Consider the following 22500-nt stretch of genomic DNA (forward strand, 5'->3'; position numbering starts at 1 on the left):
TCCAGCTGCGTGTGAGCCAGAGCGGTGGCAGATGGAAGAGCTTCACTTTCACCCAGCTTCAGGTTACAGATACACACACACCCACATACACACACACTCACAGCTGAACACACACACACACACACACACACACACACACTTACTGGCTCTGGCTCTGTCATACCCGCACATTAAACAACTTCTCTCTTTCCAAAAGCCCATTTTCATTTTCAGCACCCCTCAGCAGGGGAGCCTCCAAAGCAGTTTGGCCCGTCACGAGCACAAATGATTTATCCTAAGGACGCCCACCCGTCTAATCTCCTAAATCTGACCCACCGCCGCCTCTCCCGACACTCCGACACGTCTGTCTCCTTCATCTTCTTCACTTAGAATTCCCTCCCCAGTCTAAGTATTCCCTTCACCCTTCGCCCGTCGCATGTGTTTTTGCGTGCATATATGTGTGTGAGTGTGTGTGAGTGTGTGTGTTACCCAGCTTACTTTCATTCCGGATGGGAGATTTTATATCGAACATGTGTGAAGCTTTACCGTTTTCAGCTCTTGTTTGTGAATTCCAGATGCGGCCGGCGCTCCGTTCGCCCGATTGTTTATCAGTGACATTTGCGCGTTCTCATTAGTCCTGCCACAAGCTCCTATCAAACACAACAACGACCTGGAGACACAACATACCAGCATTATTACCATATTATAACCAGAGCCACCATGCTACACCAGGTGTCCAAAAGTATATGGACAGTATCTTCTAGCTTCAGCTTTCCATAGAAAGGCATTGGCTATGGATTGGGACCCTCTGGAGGAGCCGTGCACGAGCCCAAAGGAATAGTTCAGCAAAAAAAATAAAAAATCAAATCAACATGATCAATTACCGACCCCAGAGGCAGTCGATCAGCCAGGACATGTTTGCTAACCGACATGTGCTTCTTTAGTTCAGAACAGGAGGTGCATGGCGAAGGTTGCTAACAAACACTGGAATCAATGGTCACCAATCTCATCTCTGTAAATACACTCAGAAATAGGCTCTCGACTCATCCACATCTGCATTTGCTTCAAGCAGAAAAATCGATGGATGACTCGATGTATGAGTCTATTAAAGCAAAAATACTGAGAGAACAAGCATGCCTGAATTAGCCGACTTGGCTAACTGCATGTGCACACTAGTATAGCTGTCCGCTGCGTTATTAGCGGCCCCACCAAACCAAAGCCAAGTGTGTGAATTTGGCACACTTAAAGGGTTGAAGAAGTTGCCATCCAATCTGATGGAGCTTGAGATGATCTGCCAGATCTAGGCCTATTTAGGTGGGCTATAACAATGGGCCCCATTTGGGAAGCCCCATAGAGCTCCGGGCTATTGATAACAGGGTTGTGGGTTCGATTCCCGGGCTTGGCAAGCTGCCGCTGTTGGGCCCTTGAGCAAGGCCCTTTACCCTCTCTGCTCACCGGGCGCTGGAGTTGGCTGCCCACCGCTCTGGGTGTGTGTGTGCTCACTGCCCCTAGTTCACTAGTGTGAGTGTGTTCACTACCACAGATGGGTTAAATGTGGAGGACACATTACGGTGTACAGTGACAAATACCTGCACCTTTACCTTTTTTTTTAGGAACAAAGTATGTACAAACCCACTCAGAACCCATGCCCACCTGGCGTCCCACATGGGGCATGTTATTTGGGTAGGTAGGTGGTTTTAATGTTACGGCTGATCAGTGTACACAGGGTACGTATTAACCTAGAGGCTTCAATCTATTTTTAAGCTTTTCCAAAACTCATGCATGCTGATTGAAAACAGCAGCAAATCCTCATCAAGGGTCAAAATACAGGCGGACAGCTAAATGACAGGTTATCCTTAATTGCAGACCAGAAACAGAGAAAACACGAGGAAATCTTAACAAGCTACGCTGGGGAACAAAACAAAGCTCAGGCGTGCAGCTAACAAGTATACAGGACTTCACAGAGAAACAATGAGAACAGCAGGCTGTATACACACACACTCACAAACAGTATAACTAGACACAGGTGAGAACTGTAATCAGCCAGAGGGCGGATCCAGGGTGGGGCACTGCCAGTCCAGGGCAGAGTCGAGGAGTAAATTCAGAATCACGAATTTAGAAAGAAGTCAATAGAGGCGAGTGCGTCTACTTTGGGCAGTGGTGCTCAGCGGTTAGAGCTCCGGGCTATTGATGACAGGGCTGTGGGTTCGATACACAGGTTCAGCAAGCTGCCACTGTTGGGCCCTTGAGCACCCTTCACCCTCTCTGCTCCCCAGGCGCTGGAGTTGGCTGCTCACTGCTCTGTGTGTGTGTGTGTGTGTGTGTGTGTGTGTGCTCACTGCTCCTAGTTCACTTGTGTGTGTGTGTTTACTACCACAGATGGGTCAGATGCGGAAGACACACTTCGATGTACATAGTGTACATAGAGATACATGTACCTTTAACTATATTGGCAACCCAAAGGTAGATATTTCCAGTCATACACCACCAAACTCCTGCATTCATGTCATGTCCATAAGTATTTGGACAGTTAACTCATAAGCACTTTCGCGGTCTGGTTTGGCCTGTTCCCTCCATACGTCTTGACAGATTAAGATATTTTAGTGAGTGTGTGTGTGTGTATATGTGTGTGTGTGTGTGGGGGGGGGTACAGGTGTAGCACATGTATGCACACTCTGCATGTACCCATGCGTATTGTACATGCGATGTACAATAGTGCACAATAGTGTTGTATAGGGGAGTTACAGTAGTGTGTGGGTGTGTACTGAGTGACATACATGTGTGTTCACGCCCTCCAACAGGCTGTCCCTGGACCTGAGGGATGAGGAGGCGAGCCGGTTGTCATGCCAACGGCGATGCGAGTCCTTGCAGCAGCAGCTGTTGGCGTGGCAACAGAAGAAGGAGGAGGTCACCCGGCAGCTGGAGAGAGCAGAGGGCGAAGGGGAGGAGCTTAGAGTTGCCCTGCAGTTTGCACACACACACACCGCCACCCTGCAGCAGGAGAGGTACACACACACACACACACACACCTATGCCCTTAAAGTGATGGATCTCTATCAGATCATCCAACATCACTACCTGATCTCACCTATGCTCTTGTGGCTGAATGCAATCAGGTCTTCACAGCTTTGTTCCAAATTATGATTTAAAGCCTATCCCACAAAGAGCAGAGAAGGTTCGTCTTTTTTAATACCCTTGATTTTGGAAGAAACATTGGATGAGATGGTGTCCACAAACTTTTGGACACTAGATCTAAGCTTGACACCCTACAGACATGAACACATCCCCTACTGTGTCTGCTGCAGTAGAGGTCATATCTCTCCCCCTCTCTCGCCTTTGTTAAGTCTCTCCTCTCTCACCCGCCCTGCGAGAGAGTGTCGGGGGCTTGTCTTGGCCTGATCTGTGATTCTTTGCTGCTCACTCGGTCCTCAGCCCACGTCTCCACAGAGCAGGACTACATGCTAGCGCACCCGCTCTTCAGAGACCTGCAAACAAACAACCCCGGAAACAAACGAGCAAAGCGCAGCGTTCGACGCAGACGTGGGCGAAGAACTCACACCGCAGAACATTAAACAAAGCTCAGGCTGGTCACATCAAGCGTCAGACAGACTGACAGACAGTTTTACTAGGCAGTAATTTTGCAACCATGCAGAGACGACTGTAACGAGAATGTCGGCAGTTTTGTCTGAGTGTTTTCGTCTGAGAGTGGCTTTGTTGTGTCTGTAGCACCAGTCAGGGCCTGCTCACCTGCCACTAACAGCTCATCAGTCTGACTCAATTAGAGGCTCCTTTACCCCTTCTTTTGGGCCTGCTGCTTGGGGCGGGTGGCCTCCATGCCCCTGCTTTCTGGGAAGCTTCCAGATTTTGCTATTGTGCACTCTTTGAATGCTTCACTGTTTCCTCAAGAATAACCTCAGCTAGTTTTAATAGACAAAAATTCAAAGATACCTCTAAGTTTAGACTTTACTAACCACAATCCAATATGGAGACCATAATACTCAAGAGTTCGCCCAAGTACTCTCAGAAGAGGAGGGTCTTGAAGACAGCGAGCGTTGGACTCTGCTGTTTGGACAACCAAAGAAAGTTCATTCCACCACTTCGGTGAGGACAGAAAAAAGTCTGGACGCTTGTCATCCAAGTTTTGTCAACCAAGTTTCTTGGACCTCAAGATTTACATTTACATTTAAGGCATTTAGCAGACGCTCTTCTCCAGAGCGACTCACAAAAGTGCTTCACTGTTTACTCAAGAAAAACCTCAGCTAGTTTGAAAAGGCTAATAATTCAAAGATCCTCTAATCTCAGACTCTACTAAACACAAGTCAGTAAGGTGACCACTCTGCTATTCACCCAAGTCCTCTCAGAAGAGGAGGGTCTTCAGTCTGGGTTTGAGGACAGCAAGTGTTGGACTCTGCTGTTCGGACACCCAGGGGAAGCTCGGTTCACCACTTCGGTGCAGGACAGTAAAAAGTCTGGACGCTCGTCTTCCGTGGATCTTAAAGGATGGCGGGTCGAGCCGAGCCGTACTTGAAGCTGGAAGGGCTCTTGGTGCAGATCGACTTTTGACCACTGCCATCAAGTACGGAGGGGCTGGCTGGTCCAGTCTTGGCTTTGTAGACCAGAGTCAGGGTTCTGAATCTGATGCGGGCAGCAGCTACAGGAAGCCGGTGAATAGAGAACGCAGCAGTGGAGTGACATGGTTGAATTTAGGAATGTTGAAGACGTTGTACCCGACCCTTGCCGCTGCATTCTGGATAAGTTGCAGGGACCTGATGGTGCGCAGAGGGAGACCAGCCAGGTTAAGATCTCAACTTGTCCTCCACCATTCCTGTTAACTGCCGTTCCTTAATTACATTACGAGCCGAGGACACAGCTACCTGAAGGCATTCTCCTGCTTCGCAGGAACCAGAGTGCTAGCAGCTGCTTAGGGGAGCTAGTGGAGAAGTTGGATTAAGCCTTAGCTACTTTTAAAGTGGTAGCAGATTATAAAAAAGACTGGGTATCTCCCATCTCCCACTGAATTCTGCTGATTTCCACAAAAACGTCCATCACACACTAAACGACTAGCGATCAACCACTGCACAACTTCAACCTGTTGCTGGACCCATCCAAGCAAACCCCAAAACACTGTTACCCAAGAGATTCACTAAAGTAAGGCAGATCAGTAAAGAATGAGAATCTGGATGAGCCAATCAAGAGGTGTTTTTGGACGTTTTGAGATGGTGGCAATCTAAGTGCAGCGTTTGTTAGCAACATTAGCCTAGCATCTCCCATTCGAAACTAAAGGAGCAGAAGTCAGACACCAAACTTGTGCGATCGAATGCAGCTGGGGTCAACGGTAAATCAAATATACCTCTCGATGCCGGCCATAGTAAATCCCTGAGTCCCTGTTTACAGCACTGTTTCCATTAATCCGTCTGATGACTCGTCTTGGTCGATTCTACTGAGCATCATCATCTCATCTCATCTGATTTTCTGTCCGTTTCCAGTGTTTCAGGTGTCAAGTATCATTCTCAGTGCTCTCTCTCTCCAACTCTCTCTCTCTTTGTTCCCATTATTTCAGTGGGGTCAGGTCAGGGCGTACTCCGTGTGTGTGTACGTGAGTGTGTGTGAACCGGCGCCCTGTGCCATTTCTCACAGCTCTTCCAGAACCTGCTTTCTGTTTCCTCTTCTATTCTCCACCTCCACCTGTTTTCCAGGTTCGCAGTATTGCAATTCCAGTCGGCCCTGTCCTTTATTAGGCTGTAATTGCAGTGATTCCCACTTGTGTGCGTGTGTACGTTAGTGTGTGTGCGCGTGTGTGAGCCGTTTCTCAGCTGCTGTTTGCTGACTGTTGTCTGTCTGGTCTCTCTTGTACTGTTGATCTTACTCGTGCACCTTTACACACCTTTGAATATGGCTACAGGAGGGATGAATGCTGCATTCTCCAGCCGGCTCTTAATACCCTCAGTCTCCACTGTTCTGTGTGTGTTTGTGTGGTTTGGTTGCATCCCAGCTGCTGTCTGGTCTCACTTGTATACGTGCGCTGCCCGAGTCCCCTGAGGTTTACCTGTTTATCATCACCTGCCGGTAACCGGGTGCACTCTCTCTCTCTCTCTCTCTCTCTCTCTTTGTAAATGTGTCTATTCCCAGATGTTTGCCTGCTGCATCAGCCTTCTTTGTGCCTCTAATCACCTCTGCCCTGCCCCTCTGCGGTGTTGTCCCACCTGAACACACTCCCTGCCCGACCTTTCTGTTCATCAGCATTTCATTGCAAGCACACGCAACGTTTAACCCAGTCAAATCGGATGTCTCGAAGGCAATTAGACTCTGGCTCTGTACCCTTTAAAGGAGTATTATGCAAGAATTGCTATTGCTTATTTTTTGCACCCGGGCTCCCCCTACAGCCGCAGACTGTAAATACACTCTCAGCGCCCCTTCATGTGCATTTGTTGACAAGCTGAGAGATCCAGAATCAGCATCTGAAGGTAAAAAAGGATGTGGATTGAGGCGGTAGAGTAATATCACAAATAGGACTCTCATGAGAGGTCTTGTGCAGCTCCACCAAAGCTACATAGTGCAGTTAGCATCGTTCCAGGCCCCGAGTAGCAAAGACAGAGATGCTGTTTTCCCTTTTACAAGTCTGTGGAAAGCTGGAAAGCTGTTATTTTAAGGTGCAGTTGCTACATGATGTTGCCTTACAGCATTTTCACCTTTAAAATAGCAGCTTTAGAATCATGTTGATGCTCCACTGTCCTGTAATGGGAGTGATAGCATTGCTACTCTCGGCCTGGAATGCTGCTAACCGCACTATGTAACTTTGGGGAAGTGGGCTGGACAAGCACCTCAGTCCACATGCTTATTTGACTTTCTTTGGCGGTTTTGTATATAAAATGTGTCAGCTAGGGATGGCACAAAGCGTGAATTCCACTCGTCTGGACTGTAGGGGGAGCCCAGGAGCAAGAAATACCCATTATTGCATATTGCTGCTTTAAGCATTTCTGGACGAGCTGAGAAATGCACAACCATCACTGAAAGGTAAGGAAGCATGTGAACTGAGGCAGTAGAGGACAACATCATCCTCTGGTCTCTAGTCAGCCTAGCATTAGCTTTTAGCCTTTTAGCCAAGGGAGGAGGTTAAATGGCAGGAATAGCCTCTTGTTTTCCATAGAAGTTCATTTATGCCATCATTCAGTTCAGACTGACCTAGTTCTAGCAGCTAGATTAGTACAACAGATGCCACCCACTATCAGTGTGTCGTCCAGCACATACAGCAGTCCTGGTACTGTGTGTGTGTGTGTGTGTAATGTGATGCGGACTGAACTGTGTTTGTTGATCAAATTTAATGTGGCAATCTCGCCTTTGTACTCTCAGTGGGATAATGGCTCCAGAACAGTCGGATCCGGATCCAGATCCATTACGACATGAATGATATTGTAATTGAAAGTGCTCCTGTGCTGAAGACGGCAGACCGATATGAGGAAGGCTTCATCTCGATGAGTTAAATGGAGTGATCAGAACCAATCTGTTCATAAAGTGTGCTGTGACCTGGAGCGGCAGGAGGGGCCTGGAAGGGCTCATTCCTGCTCTGCAGGTGTGAAGAAGCCTCAGGCTTTTCTCGCAGCTTTTAGACGCTTTGAATGAAGTCAACCTTTTGAAGTCACAGTCATTGGCAAAGATAGAAAAAGCACGATGTTAATAATAGCTCATAGCTCAGTCAAATCAGAGCCGTTACTGTACTGAGCTGTTGTTCTAGCTAATTACATATAGACTGGTTGAATTTGTCACCATGTCAACTTTAGCCCAGTTATATGACAGTAAAATTACATCACATCTGGCATAACACACACCAAAAAATATTACTAATAAATAAAAATTAATAAATAAATAATACATTATGAATTATATCTATCTATCTATCTATCTATCTATATATATATATGTACCACCCTGTTACTTTTCCTCAGAATGAAAACCTTACAGAGAACTTGTAGAACGAAACAATTATAAACCCTAATCTGTGTCACAGAGATGGTCCACAGTAGCAGCATAACTTAGCTTAGCTTAGCTTAGCCTAGCCTACAAGGCCCAAATGTGGTAAGTACCTACCAACAGAGGTCCAAGGAGAGAGCACCCAAGGACTAGCCCATCTGGGCTGAACCTACTGAGGAGCTACGTGGCTCAATTGACAGAAATGCTCAATAAGAGAAACAGATGGAGATGGACCAGAGATGGACCCATGTCCACCTCCGTAAAAATGGACACATGGGCACTAAAGCAGGAGCTTGGAGCAGTGGAATAAGATCGTCTGGTCCGATGAGGCCTGTTTTCTTTTACATCACATGGATGATGTGATGTAGCATGGAGTTTCCATATGACAGGGGTGGGCAACTCGCCTGTCGCCTTTTGATTGAACCGATTTGAGAGATCAGAGCGATCAGACTAAGGCGCATCTGTACAAATCTGATTGGCAATAATTAGATTTATTGTGGTTTTAGGTGTTCAGGCTATCAAAAATCAGTCTGGGTACAAAGTGTGACTATAAATAAAGGGAGAAGAAATTCTTACTTAATTATTACTTATTTAATTACTTTTATAATTATTTAATTACTCTCAGATACAAAATGGCATTACTATAAATGCATCTTGAACAGTATTAACAAATATATTGTGATTAGATTTGTGGCCATATCGCCCAGTCCTAACTAATAACCCCAGACATGATGTGAGTTCTTGTGTGTCTGTCCATTCACCCTAACAGAAAGCAGGCTCAGCCGGCCCAGGCATCCCCGTCTGACCCCGTCTGACCCCTGCGGTGGTTGTTTGGTGCCCCCTTTTTGACACGCACGCCTGCTCCCTCCGCTGCACTGCTGTTATCACCCGCGTGTAACGGGAGAGCGCCGAGGACAAACGGCCTCTTTCATCTGCTCAGCCCGCTCACAATGGAGCTGTTGACGTTTTTTGCAGTTTGGAGGGAGAGAGAGAGAGAGAGAGAGAGAGAGAGAGAGAGAGCAGTGGAGAACGTGACAGTGGAGAAAGGCGGCTCACTGTCTGGACTCACATGCTCATGGATGGGGTCACACAGACCATACACACACACACACACACACACAGGCTGTACACTGTACACCAAGCAACCCACCTCACACCTGCTAGCAAAGACCACGAGAGAGAGAGAGAGAGAGAGAGAGAGCGAGAGAGAGAGAGAGAGAGAGATGGACAGGGGAGGTAGAAATGGTGATCTCAAAAGGGTGAATCATTGTTTTTGAGAAAGAAGTGATGTCAGTGTCCATCAGACCGCCATTATAAACAGAAACAGGGCAGGCCACGCATTAAATTTAGCATGACAAATGTGTGTTTGTAGCCTTGTTTCTCTGAAGCCTGTAGTCAGACTCAATCACAGACTGCATTTATTACTCTGAACTTTACTGAGAGCATATTTCCAAAGCAATTAAAAATATGTTTGAGTCCAAAAGCCTGATACCGCTCATGAAAATGCTTTTATTTTGCATTCTTCTGTAATTAAATATCTGTTTTTTCTTCATTACAAATTATATTATCTGCATAACAACACCGTAAAAATGTCTGCCAAACAAAAACCGCAACATTTAAGTCAACTATACTAATTCAAATTCAGTGGGCAAACAATAAACGTACAGAAATATTTATTAAAGGTTCTGCAGAGAAACATCGTTATTTTATTTTTCCTGAATTATTGTAGCAGAACACTTTCAATAAAGAGATTACACTAAAATTAAAGAAATAATAAATGTAAAAGATTTACATAAATATGTAAATCTACCCTATATAAAGATTTAATTTAAAATTACAAAGAAAATAAATATTAGTATGGACATAAACCTTTATTTTATTAGCTGCTTGTTTAATTACAGATCATTATTGTAATTTTACATGAATTTGAATTAAATTTTGAAAATGTAAAAATATTGTATTATTGTTTATTATTTGCCAATATTGGCACAATTCAATTAATAATTTTACAAGGTTTTGTTTGCAATTAAAAAAGAAAACTATTTAAAATATATATTTTTTATAATTAATTTAACTAAAAAAATAATAATTAAAGGTTAAAATACTACAGTCCCCTGTTTGCTTTAATGACTGAGTGTATTTCTTTCAGCCATGTGATACTTTAGGAGTATATTGCATACAAATCACTCCACAGCAATAGGATTAAGATCATGACTTGGACTTGGCCATTCCTGAACTCCCCATTTCTTTATTCACCGCCATTCCCTTAGGATTGGGTTTACTGGAATGTTTTGGGTCATTGTCATGTTGCATGGTCCACCCCTCCTTCAGTTTTTGGACAGATGTTCTCTTGCTGTTCTTTTGCTCAGGTACCCTCTCATACAATAAAGAATTGACAGTGGATTCTATGATGGAGAGCTTGCCAGGCCCAAAGCAGCAAAGCAGCTCCAATACATGACGTTTTCACCTCCATGCCTCACAGCTGCTATGTGGAGGTTCTTGTGTCCAAATGCCTTGTTTGGGTGCACCAAGCATGTCTTCTGTTACTGTGAACATTGTGTCCAAAGCACATTGTTCCAGACGTCCTGGTCTTGGTCTAGGTGTTCTCTGGCAAACTTTTTGTTTGGTCTCTTTCTGATGGTAGATGCTGTATTTTGACATCAACTGTGGTGGGAGCTGCCAGTAGTTTCCATGATAATATTTGCTAGGACGACCTGATCTGGCCGTGTTTGCAGTTGTTGAATTTTCTCCACTTCTAAATGATTTAGTGGACAGAGGAACAGCGGCTGATTTCTGTTCTGAGATCTTTTTAAACCCCCACCCAGACTCATCTGCATCTACAACCCTCTTTATGAAGGCCTCAGAGAGCTCCTTGGATCTGGCCATAATGGTCTCTTCTTCAACACTTACTTCAACCATCAAAAGCAGACCAGACTAAACGTCTGAGGTTTAAATAAGACACTCCTCCAGAATAATCCTCTCCAACCATGTTCTGATCATCTGCAGCTGATGTTCTGCATTTCTATTAATTACATTTTATTTATTAATGGGAAAAATATGGAAAATGTCCTAGTATTTGTCCTAGTAATTTCTCAGCCTACCCTTCTATGAATCTTTGGGATTGTGCTTAAGAGTGTGTGAGAGAAGTTGGCACTGTTGTCTCGTGAGAGAGGGGTTACAAACCCCAACCCTAATCGCTCCCAGTTTAGCCGTACATGCTGGGAAGGCTCCCGGGGGTCCATGATGGCCTGCACGGAAATGGATTAATACCCTTTTTTTCCACTTACATTGACTAGGCTTGGATTAGACGACTCCCTTGGGCTAACAGGAGGCCAGCCAAATTAGTCTCACCATTCACACGCATGTGTGTGTGTAGTGTGTGTTAGATGGCATGGATGGATGGCTGGCTAAAACCCAAGGCCTTGACACTGAGATGATCACCACAAATGCAGATCAGAGACTAAGCTGCTCTTAACCCTGAATTACCCCGTCTTGTTGCTGGCGATAACGTCCCAGTCTGGGGGGCTGGTTCCCGTAAGGAGCTGAGGACCAGCTGCTACTGAAATACTAACTCCAGTGATGTCTGACGGTGTGTGTGTGTGTGTGTGTGTGTGTGTGTGTGGTACATACAAATGAGACCAATGACTTGTGAACTTCATTGAGGCTAAAGTTGGCTTCTTAGCCACTGTTAACCTACAAAAGGATAAGTGCTTGTACTGTGATATACTGTACATTTCCGAAAAAGGGCCAAAGTGCTATATCATGATTGGATGATAATCTGGTCACCGCGGTCAGATCACAGTGATTGGATGTTGATGCTGAGTGTAAACAGGGCCTAATTGAGCTGAGAATGAGTTTCGCTCACAGAAAATAGCCAGTCTGACTTTAGCCTGAATGCCTGTAGGCAGCAGGCGTCTGCTGTGACTAATTAGCAAAGAGCCACAGATTAACGTCATTAACGAGAGACTGGCGAGCAGCTCTGACTGACAGAAACATCATTAGACGTGCTGTCAGACAGAGAGAGAGAGAGAGAGAGAGAGAGAGAGAGAGACAGGGAGAGAGAGAGACAGGGAGAGAGAGAGAGAGAGAGAGAGAGAGAGAGAGAGAGAGAGAGAGAGGCAGTAGTACATTCAGAGAGAATAATAAGAGAGAGAGACAGAGTTAAAGAGAGAGAGTTGGAGAGAGAGGTAGAGGCAGAGAGAGATTTAGAGAGAGAGCGGTAGAGGACATGACATTCAGAGAGAGGGAGAGACAAGTAGAGGCAAAGAAAAAGTTGGAGGCTGTGGCACATGAAGAGAGAGAGAGAAGCAGAGGTAAAGAGAGGTAGAGGCAGCGGCACATTCAGAGAGCGAGACCCGGAGGTATGGGCTGAGAGAGACAAACAGAGAGAGAGAGAGAGATAGGTAGAAGCTGTGGCACATTCAGAGAGATGGAGGTAGAGGCACTAGTAGAGGCAGAGCTTGAGACAAAGAGAGAGAGGTAGAGGTTTTGGCACATTTAGAGACAGACAGATAGAGAGAGAAGTAGAGGCACTGGTAGAGGCAGTGCGTGAAACAAAGAGAGACAAGGAGAGAGAGGTAGAGGTTGTGGCACATTTAGAGACAGAGAGAGAGACAGAGGTAGAGGCACTAGTAGAGGCAGAGCGTGAGACAAAGAGAGAGAGGTAGAGGTTGTGGCACATTTAGAGACAGAGAGAGAGACAGAAGTAGAGGCACTGGTAGAGACAGAGCGTGAGACAAAGAGAGAGAGGTAGAGGTTGTGGCACATTTAGAGACAGACAGAGAGACAGAGGTAGAGGCACTCGTAGAGTCAGAGAGAGAGAGACAAAGAGAGAGAGGTAGAGGTCGTGGCACATTTAGAGACAGAGAGAGAGACAGAAGTAGAGGCACTGGTAGAGGCAGAGCGTGAGACAAAGAGAGAGACAAGGAGAGAGAGATAGAAGTCGTGGCACACTCAGAGAGAAAGAGAGAGACAGAGGTAGAGGCAGAGAGAGAGGCTGAGAGAGAGGCTGAGGGTGAAACAGGCAGCGTGTGTGTGTGTGTGTGTGTGTGTGTGCTCTATGTTGCAGGAACTAGAACACACACACACACACACACACACACACACACACTAACGCAGACTGAATGACCTCAGGTACCCTTTAGATCACTGAGACAGACACAAACACAGATGGAGAGCAGAGTGAGGAGGGCTGGAGTTTGAAGGATTTGGAGATGGAGCAGCTCGTCTTGAGACCGGCTTCACTTTCTCGCTTTCTTTCTAATCTGCAGAAAACCTGTTCAGGTTCTGAAAATGCTCTGATGAAGTCCGAGTTCACAGCAGCACACCCATCCGGAAAAAAACGCCACCCCGGAAAGGTTCACTTTAAAGAAGATACGGAATATTTTCACCAAAGAGGGAAAACTGCAGGACATGCAGTCGGAGCTGTGGGGAAAAGAAGAAAAGATGAACAGCCAGACAGGTTGCAGGGGGGATGGATGTAGGAGCACTAAGGAGAGGAGAGGAGATGAGAAGAGAGAGAGAGAGAGAGGGGCGAGAGTGGTGCAAAATTAGGTCAGCTTTCAGGATAATGAGCCGAGATCCATCCACCTGCGTCTGGTCGCTGCGTCGTCCTGATTCTCCTCGTGACACCAGGCTCTAGCCGGTTTGAGGTGTTCTGGCTGTGATGATGAATGACAGCCATGAAGCACAAAGCTTCTGAAACCCCTGCGGGGCAAGTGATGCACCATTCTCCAACAATCAGATATACATATATACTGACTATACGGACAAAAGTATTGGGACACCTGCTCATTCATTTTTCTTTTGAACTCAAGGGTATTAAAAAAAAAAAAAAGAGTTGGAGCAGCTGTCTGTACAGTCGAGGGAAGGTCTTCTGTTAGATTTTGGAGAAGCATGGCTGTGAGGATCTGATAGCTTTCAGCAACAAAACCATTAGTGAGGTCAGGATGTTGGATGATGATCACCACCCCACCTATTCCCAAAACAAGTACTGGATGGAGCACCACCATCCTTCATTCCAGAGAACACAGTTCCTCCACTGCTCCACAGCTCAATGCTGGGGGGCTTTATACCCCTCTAGCCCATGTCTGGCATTAGGCAGCAGCATGGTGCCAATAGGTTCATTTTCATCTGCTCCAGGGAGTCCTATTCTATTGGCAGTACTTCTATAGAGTGACTAGACAAACTGTGTGTGTACATTTGCACCTCTGTAGTAGCTGAATGCATTCATTAGAAGGGGTGTCTGTAAACATTTGGACATATAGTGTAGATTGGTCATAAAATGTAATAATTGAGTCCATTAATGAATCAATCAGGGAGTCAAATGATTCTAATCTTTGATTTGAAGTTCTTTGAGCACTTTTTCCTCTTTTTGCAGCATTTGGGTTCAATCTGCCACTCCGATGTGCTGGAGTTCATTTGATTACACAGACTCAAAGTGATGTGCGGAGAGCCATGTTCGTACTTTTAGAGTGCCGGGCCCATTACCCATCACCTCCCTGAGAGCCATTTTCCTCAAATCTCTGGAGAACGAACCCCAGCTATCAGAAGGCCCATTTCAAGAGACCAAAACATCACCCCCGCCTCCTTCGCACTCCTCAAACCCCCCCCCCCAGAAAATAGAGGCCATTCCAGGCTTCATTTCAGGAGACAAACCCCATGGTGCCCCCAGAAAGTCTGCAAGATACAGTACTTTCCGACACATCTAACATTTAAATGGGCCGTCTTCACGACCCATCACCCAGACGTTCCTGCCTTGGAGATGACACGTTCACTCCCCCTGCCCTTCTCCCTCTTCTCTACTCTCTCTCTGGGGGGAACGGGGCTTCGTGTTTTAGCGGGTGTGAATGAAAGCTGACATGTCGGGCATATCAGGCACATTTAGTGTATAAATATTATGAAGGCTACTTAGTTAATATAAGATGGCACTGCTAGATCTAAATGTCATCTGAGGCATTGGCAGGATCAAAGGTATGCTGACCCAGCCGCACTTGAGTGCCTGTCTGTGTGTGTATTGCGTGATGACACGGTTGAGAGGTTATATTTGAGCTATTTATATTTTTGAGGGATTCTTTACCACGCAAAGGAGTGTGGCTGAAGTGCCTTTGTCACTGTATGTGTGTGTGTGTGTGTGTGTGTGTGTGTGCCTGAAGGATGAAATGTTCATGCCACAAAGGAAGAATGTGCTGTTAAACTGTCATTCCAGTTGATGGCCTCGTCACCAGACCCGCCGCTGCCTCGGCTCCATCAGTACTGTCTGTCTGTCTCCCAGTCTACACAACACATCACACACTGTCTCGCTCAAAAGGCTAAGTCGAAACGCACTACCCAAAAAGTTTGGATTCGCCTGTCTTATGAATAATTTTTGCTATTTTATACAGTGTGTAAAATTGTCTGTGGTAATCAAGGGCTTCCAGTCCTCCAGTGTTGGCTGGATGGCTGCTAGATTCACAGACAGAGATCCTTCTGTGAATTAAAGCATGGCTGGTATAAATTTATTTGGATGTTTCATTAATCAGTGGTGGAATGTTCTAGATTTCTGCATAAATTTGACCTTAAACCTCATCAGATTTCTACTTGAGTCCTAAAAAGGTAGATAATTCGAACCAAGTCAAACAAATGAGACAAAAATATTAGACTTGGTCATTTACTCATTGAGGAAAATGACCCGTTTTCAGATCTGCGAGTGGCTAAAGTATCAAACCTTCGCTTCCAGTGTCTGGTGTGAGCCCCATGTAACTGGTGAACAGTCCTTCACATCGGCCTGGGGGAGGGAATTTAGCCCGTTTCTCTGTACAACACAGCTTCGACTCTTATCTTCATGGGTTTCCTCCCATGAGCAGCTCACTTCAGGTCCTTCCAAACATTTCTGTTAGATTCAGGTCAGGACTTTGACTTGGCCATTATAGAACATTTACTTTATTCTTCTTTAACCGTTCTTTGGTAAAACGACTTGTGTGCTCAGGGTCATTGTCTTGCTGCATGACCCACGTTCTCCTGAGATTCAGCTCATGGGCAGACGTTTTTAGATATTCCTTTAAAATCTGCTGGTATCATTCAGAATTCACTGTTCCATCAAAGAAGGCAAGCCGTCCTGGCCCAGATCAACAAACAGGGCCAAATCACGACACTACCACCACCACTATCCGTGTTTCACAGATGATGGAATACGTTTTTTATACGTTTTCCTTTCTCCAAACATAAAGCTTCTCATTTGAACCATACAGATCAATTTTAGTCCAGTAGTCCAGTAGTCTTCGTCCATGTGATCTTTAGAAACTCCTTGCAACACAGTTGTTCAGTGTCCTCCTGATGGTGGTACACTGTACAGCGAAACGTGTCCTCCGCATTTAACCCATCTGTGATAGTGAACACACACACACACACACACACACACACACACACACACACACACACTAGTGAACTAGGGCCAGTGAGTACACACACTCCCAGAGCGGTGGGCAGCCAACTCCAGCGCCCGGGGAGCAGAGAGGATAAAGGGCCTTGCTCAAGGGCCCAACAGTGGCAGCTTGCCGAGCCCGGGAATCAAACCCACAACCTTGTTATCGACAGCCTGGCGCTCTTACCGCTGAGCCACCACTGCCCCACAGTATATATATATTGTAAATATTGTATATATTTCAGAAGAAACAACGAACGAGCAAGTGTCCCAATACTTTTGTCCATATAGTGAATTTCAATGTGTTTGAAATCACACCCTGTTAAAGAAGCAGAAGCAGTAGAACTATGCTGTAGTGTTGGTTAACCTCTCCAGTCGTTCTCCAGTTGTGAATAAACAAGCCAAAAGGGCCAAAAACGGGTCATGGCCAAAGTCCATGCCACTCCTCCACTAATCCACTTCACATTATTCCCCCTATCACCCCTAATCCCCCGAGTCTTTGTTTTTCCCCATCATCACCCATCCTAAGAGTCAGGCAGACACATGGCAGCACGGCAGACCCGAACAAACTGCCTTTCCAGATGTTTCTCTCTCTTCCCCTCTTTTATTGTGCTTGGGAGCAGGCAGCTCTCTCTCTGAAATCATGCTTCAGCTAAACGACATCGTAAATCCAGCTGACACAGCTTCATCCGCCATGTTCTTCCTCTCAGCTCTGTGGTCTGTCCAGCTGTGGTCCACACACAAACATGACACCAAAGTTTGTTCAGATGTTACAGTAATAGGAACCAATCTGTGTGCAGATAAATGTGGAATAAATATATCTACAATCATACTCTAGGGGGCTCCGAGTGGCTCAGCGGTGTAATGCGTTTCCTCTATGGCCCGGAGGGTTGCGAGGTCGAGCCACGAGCCCTGCCACTTCGCCATATTTTAATAATAATTTGTTTGTAAATTTTTACCTATCAGTTCGGTACTGCTAATTTCCCCACCCGTTCGTAGCTCCCCCTAGCACTGGCTATGCTCCCGGCTATGCTACCCTCCAAGCCACTGCATCTCTCCTAAGCGATGTTGGCTGGCACAGGCGTCTGTTAGCTGGTGTGGTAGAGATGACCTGGTTAAACTGGTGCTGTCCTCCAAGCGTGATGGGTGCCCGGCAATGCAGCTTCGGTGGCAGAAGTTTGCTTGGCAGAAGCTACTTTAGCTAACTGCCTTACAAGCCTTGTGTTGTGTATCACACACACACACACATAAAAATGTATCACACACACTCACACACTTGTATTATTAGTAATTGTTAATTAATCAATAATCCTTATCCTCATTGCCAGTGTGCATCTGTGGCTCATTTAGACCTAAGGTAAAAGGATAGAGTATGTGTAAAATAGGATGAGATGATAACCCCCCACCCCCTTCAAAATACATACATGACATATGGACAAAAGTATTGGGACACCTGCTCATTTATTGTTTCTTCAGAAATCAAATGTATTTAAAATGATTTATCCTGCATTAGTTGGAGTAACTGTCTCTCATGTCCAGGGAAAAGGCTTTCTACTAGATTTTGGAGGAGCACTGCTGTGAGGATTTGATTGCATTCAGCAACAAGAGTGACAGTGAGGTCAGGATGCTGGATGATCACCACGTCATCACGTCATCAATCCCAACTCCCCAACTCTTTCTATAAGTATTGGATGGAGCATCATTACCATCATTCCAGAGAACACAGTTCTTCCACTGCTCCACAGCTCAATGCTGGGGGGCTTTATACCCCTCTAGCCCACGCCTGGCGCAAATAGGTTCATGTTTATCTATTCCAGAGAGTCCTATTCTGTGAGTCCTATTATGAGAGTCCACATCTGTGTCAGCAATGGGTGCAGCCTAAAGTATTTGAATGCAATTATTAAAAGGGGCGTACACAAACATTTGAACACACAGTGTATGTCCGAGCTGTCCTGTTGTCTTTTGCTTGACCTTTGCCACAGCCCTGTCCACTCATACAGTTGGATTGACTGTGTATCACTTGCTCCAGGCTTTGTTATTGCTAGCACTTGTCTGCCATGTTTAAAGGATTAGCCTCCACATTGTCTCCCACGGGGCGGTTTATGGTAGTGCTAACATTAGCCTTGGGTTTAAAAACAAGAAGAAAAACATTTGGCAGCAGATGGGTGACAGTGGAGTCTCTCTTTATCCCCCATAAGATCAAACAGTGCAAAGTATTCATGTATGCAAATGTGTCATATCTGTGGAGCTCTTCAGATGGGTCTTTGAAGTCTTTGTGTATGTCTGTGCGTGTGTGTGTGTGTGTAGCTGTGTATTTGTGTGTGTGTGTGTGTGTGTGTGTGTGTGTGTGTTCAGGGCTCCCTTTGGGCCCAGTGATATGAATATGCCTCTGTGCTCTGACCTGTAGTGTTAAAGATGAGATTGACGCAAGGGCTTTGAAATGGGCTGTCGTCGCATGCTAATGCCCTTTGAGAGCATGCAGGCCCTCCAAATCAAAGATGAGCAGTGGGCTTTTCAAATTTGGAGGATGCTCCCATTTGATAATTTGCTCATTCAGGTTGAAGCCATTACCCTGAGCATTCAGAAACAGCTGCTAAGCTAAGCTACTGCTCATGCTGTTGTGGTACTGTGTGTCTCCTCAGGGAGGAGCTGGATCGTGCTCACAGAGAGCAGCTGAAGGAGCTGGAGAACATGTTCAGGAGTAGACTGGAGGCTGCTGATACACAGAGGTCAAAGGTAAGAGGTGTGACTATTAGCAAAGTCCTTCTCCACCTTATTTTCCATAAAAACAATGGGGGCGGCCATCTTTGATTGTCGGGGCGACAGTGGATCCACTGAGACTGGAGTGTTGTGGGATGCCATGTAACTATCTGACACCTACTAAAAACAAGAGGACCTGCATCTGGTTGGCGCTACATCTAAAAAAAAAAAAAAAACCACCAACATGCCCATCCATCTGCTCATTTTGTGGAGGAGAAACCAACACCAGATCATCCTTACCCATATGCCTGACATCCGCTTCACCAGAGCCACAACACCCAGTTTCTCCTCCACAGAATGGTTGCTGTGAGCTGCTCTCTCTAGTTCCTCCTAAACTCTTCCACTGTTCAATAATAACACCACTCACAGCTGATGGAGGAAGATCTAGGAGGGAGGAAATTATCAAATTTCACCAGCTGACTTGATGTTGTTGGTGCAGCGGTGTCTCCTATTCTTTCACTAATGTGTGGACGAAAGGCCGACTGCAGGGCTAGGGGCTTGATTTTATACACCCATGGTGGCAATGGGACTGAATGAAACACCTGAATTCAATGATTAAGGTGAGGTGTGTCCCAATACTTTTGTCCATATAGTGTAGGTTTGTACTGAAGCCCTGTATAAACAAACATGATGGCTTCTACTTCACCAATACACGTTCCACATTAGCGATTATGCACAGCCCATATTACACTAATACAACACTGATAGAAGCTGTATGTTAGCAAAAACACATCCCACACAAATACTACGCTAATACTTCTAATAGAAGCCACACATGAACATAAGCATGGTACCTACTGCCCTGCATTAACAAACAAATGATAGAAACTGAAAGATTTCTATTTCTACTGAACTAGCAGAGAAGCTCTGCTTCTGCTTTACTGATAGACGCCCTAGGTCAATGACTTCTACCCACTCACAGAAGCTCTGCATTACTGCAGACTGATAGAAACCCTATATTATCAATAACACAGATACTACCCCACTGACAGAAGCCTGTCAAATAAGCATGACTGCTACCCCACTGATAGAAGCTGTATGTAGGCTAAGAAGCATGACTCCTATCGTACTGGTAGAAGCCCTACATTAGCTACATCAGTCATCAGTCAATCAATTATATTTAGAGAAATGCTTCTACTGGACTAGCAAAGAAGCACCGCTTCTGCTTTACTGATAGACGCCCAGGGTTAATGACTTCTAGCCACTCACAGAAGCTCTACATTAACAAATAAGCACAACTTCTACTGCACTGATAGAGGGTCTGTGCCAGCAGGGAAGCATGGCTTCCACCAGACTGATAGAAGGGCTACATTAGGGAAGAAGCACAATCTGAACACCGTTTGAAGCCCTACTTTAGCTGAGAGACATGGTATTTACAGGACATTACGAATTAAGCATAGCTACTACCCCGCTGACAAAAGCCCAATACTAACTAATGAGCATGACTGAATGATTGAATATGCTGATAGCAGCTCTACATTAGCAGGGAAACATTGCTACACTGATAGCAGCAGCCCTACGTTAGAAAAGAAACATGGCCTTTACTACACTGACAAAGACGCATGGTTCCTACAACACTGGTAGAAGCCCTACATTAGCAATTTAGCATGGATTTGGCTACACTGATAAAAGCCACATTCATACAAATAAGCATGGCTGCTACTGCACTGATAAAAGCCCTACATTAGCAAACAAATGATAGAAACTGAAACAAGCCCTATGTTAGGTTTCTACTGAACTAGCAAAGAAGCACGGCTTCTGCTTTACTGATAGACGCCCAAGGTTAATGACTTCTAGCCGCTCACAGAAGCTCTACGTTCAAAATAAGCACGACTTCTACTGCACTGGTAGAGGGTCTGTGCCAGCAAGGAAGCATGGCTTCCACCAGACTGATAGAAACAATATATGTCCAAATGTTTGTAGACACCCCTTCTAATGAATGCATTCAGCTACTTTAAGTTGCAATTACTGCCGACACAGATGTGCGAATGCACACATACACACACACTGCTTGTCTAGTCCCTGTAGAGAAGTACTGCCAATAGAATATTGGACTCTCTGGAGCAGATAAACATGAACCTATTAGCACCATGCTGCTGCCTAATGCCAGGTGTGGGCTAGTAGAGGGGTATAAAGCCCCCCAGTATTCAGCTGTGTTCTCTGGAATGATGGATGGTGCTCCATCCAATACTTTTGAGATAGGTTGGGGAGTTGGGAATGAGGTAAGATGGTGATCATCCAACATACTGACCTCACTGAATCACTGAATGCAATCAAATCCTCACAACAATGCTACAAAATATAGTTAACTATATATAGTAAACTTTTTAACACCCATGATTTTGTAATAATGCTTCGTCAAGCATGTGTCCTAATACTTTTGTCCATATCCTGTAGTAAATTTCCTACTAACAGAAGCTCAATACTGACAAATGTAGCTTGTAGCTTGGCCTCCACCCCTGACAGAAGACCAGTATTCACAAAAGCATGGCTTTTACCTTTGTACAAGCATTACTACATTAGCAAAGGAGCATGGCTTCTACCAGGCTGACAGAAGTCCTGCACTACACTACTGCACTGATAGCAGTCCTACATTAGCAGGGTACGTTCCTATGGTCCTACAAAGCAGCATGGCTTCTAAATAGCTCTCTCACACAGAAATGCTCAGTGATAGGAAGCAAAGGCGCATTCAAAAAGACTGATCTTGAACTTGTCCTGAAAGCACTGGGGTCATCTTGCCCTTGTAGATCAACCCAAAAATCATGGGTTATTTCAGGATCTTCGCAGGGCAGGATGACCCAGATAGCTCAGGCATAGGAACCTATTTGGGTTTAGGTTAGCCATGAAAAGGACGTATTTGATGTGAAGTTTGTCTGCGATGGTCAGATGCTTGACCCGGTTGCAGGTGTATTGATACTGTACGCTGTATACGGTGTACGTGTATAGCTCAGCTGTACAAATTAAATTGACGGCTTTAATTGAAGTGAAGCTCAAAGGCTAGTTTTCTTAAATGACGGGCCAACAGTGCTGCTGTAACGCTTTTAGAAAGCCTTCATTTGAATAACAGAGGGAATGCCACGGAGACCGGCTAATCCAGCCAATCCCGCGACGCGTCGCACGCTAGCAGACTCACACCCCTGCTGTCCAGAGTTTCATTTTATTTGTTTTATTTTTATAATTTGTATTTTCTTTCGAGGCTGCTGAGGTCTGCCCTCAGCACGGCAGCTGCTTTAAGAGGAATGCCTTTTGATTCAGCCCAAAAATCCCACTGGCTTCCTGTAGCTGACACGGACCTCCGCTCAGAGCCAAACAGTTGCACACACAACACTAAAAAACCTCCTTCACTCACACACACACACACACACACACATATATTCACGTACACTGTATGG

At 45.4% G+C, this 22500-nt stretch overlaps 1 protein-coding gene across 1 annotated transcript in view; it reads left to right on the top strand.

The window, feature by feature from the left end:
• The window catches only part of lekr1 (Leucine-, glutamate- and lysine-rich protein 1), a 124894-nt gene that overhangs the window by 88082 nt on the left and 14312 nt on the right, over window positions 1-22500 (top strand). Inside the window, exons 9-10 of the mRNA XM_072695866.1 lie at window positions 2781-2984; window positions 18991-19084. Of these exons, the coding sequence (XP_072551967.1) occupies window positions 2781-2984; window positions 18991-19084 (298 nt within the window). The remainder of the gene's footprint in view (window positions 1-2780; window positions 2985-18990; window positions 19085-22500) is intronic.

The sequence above is a fragment of the Salminus brasiliensis genome, chromosome 13 (genome assembly GCF_030463535.1).
Source record: "Salminus brasiliensis chromosome 13, fSalBra1.hap2, whole genome shotgun sequence".
NCBI classification, from domain to species: Eukaryota; Metazoa; Chordata; class Actinopteri; order Characiformes; family Bryconidae; genus Salminus; species Salminus brasiliensis.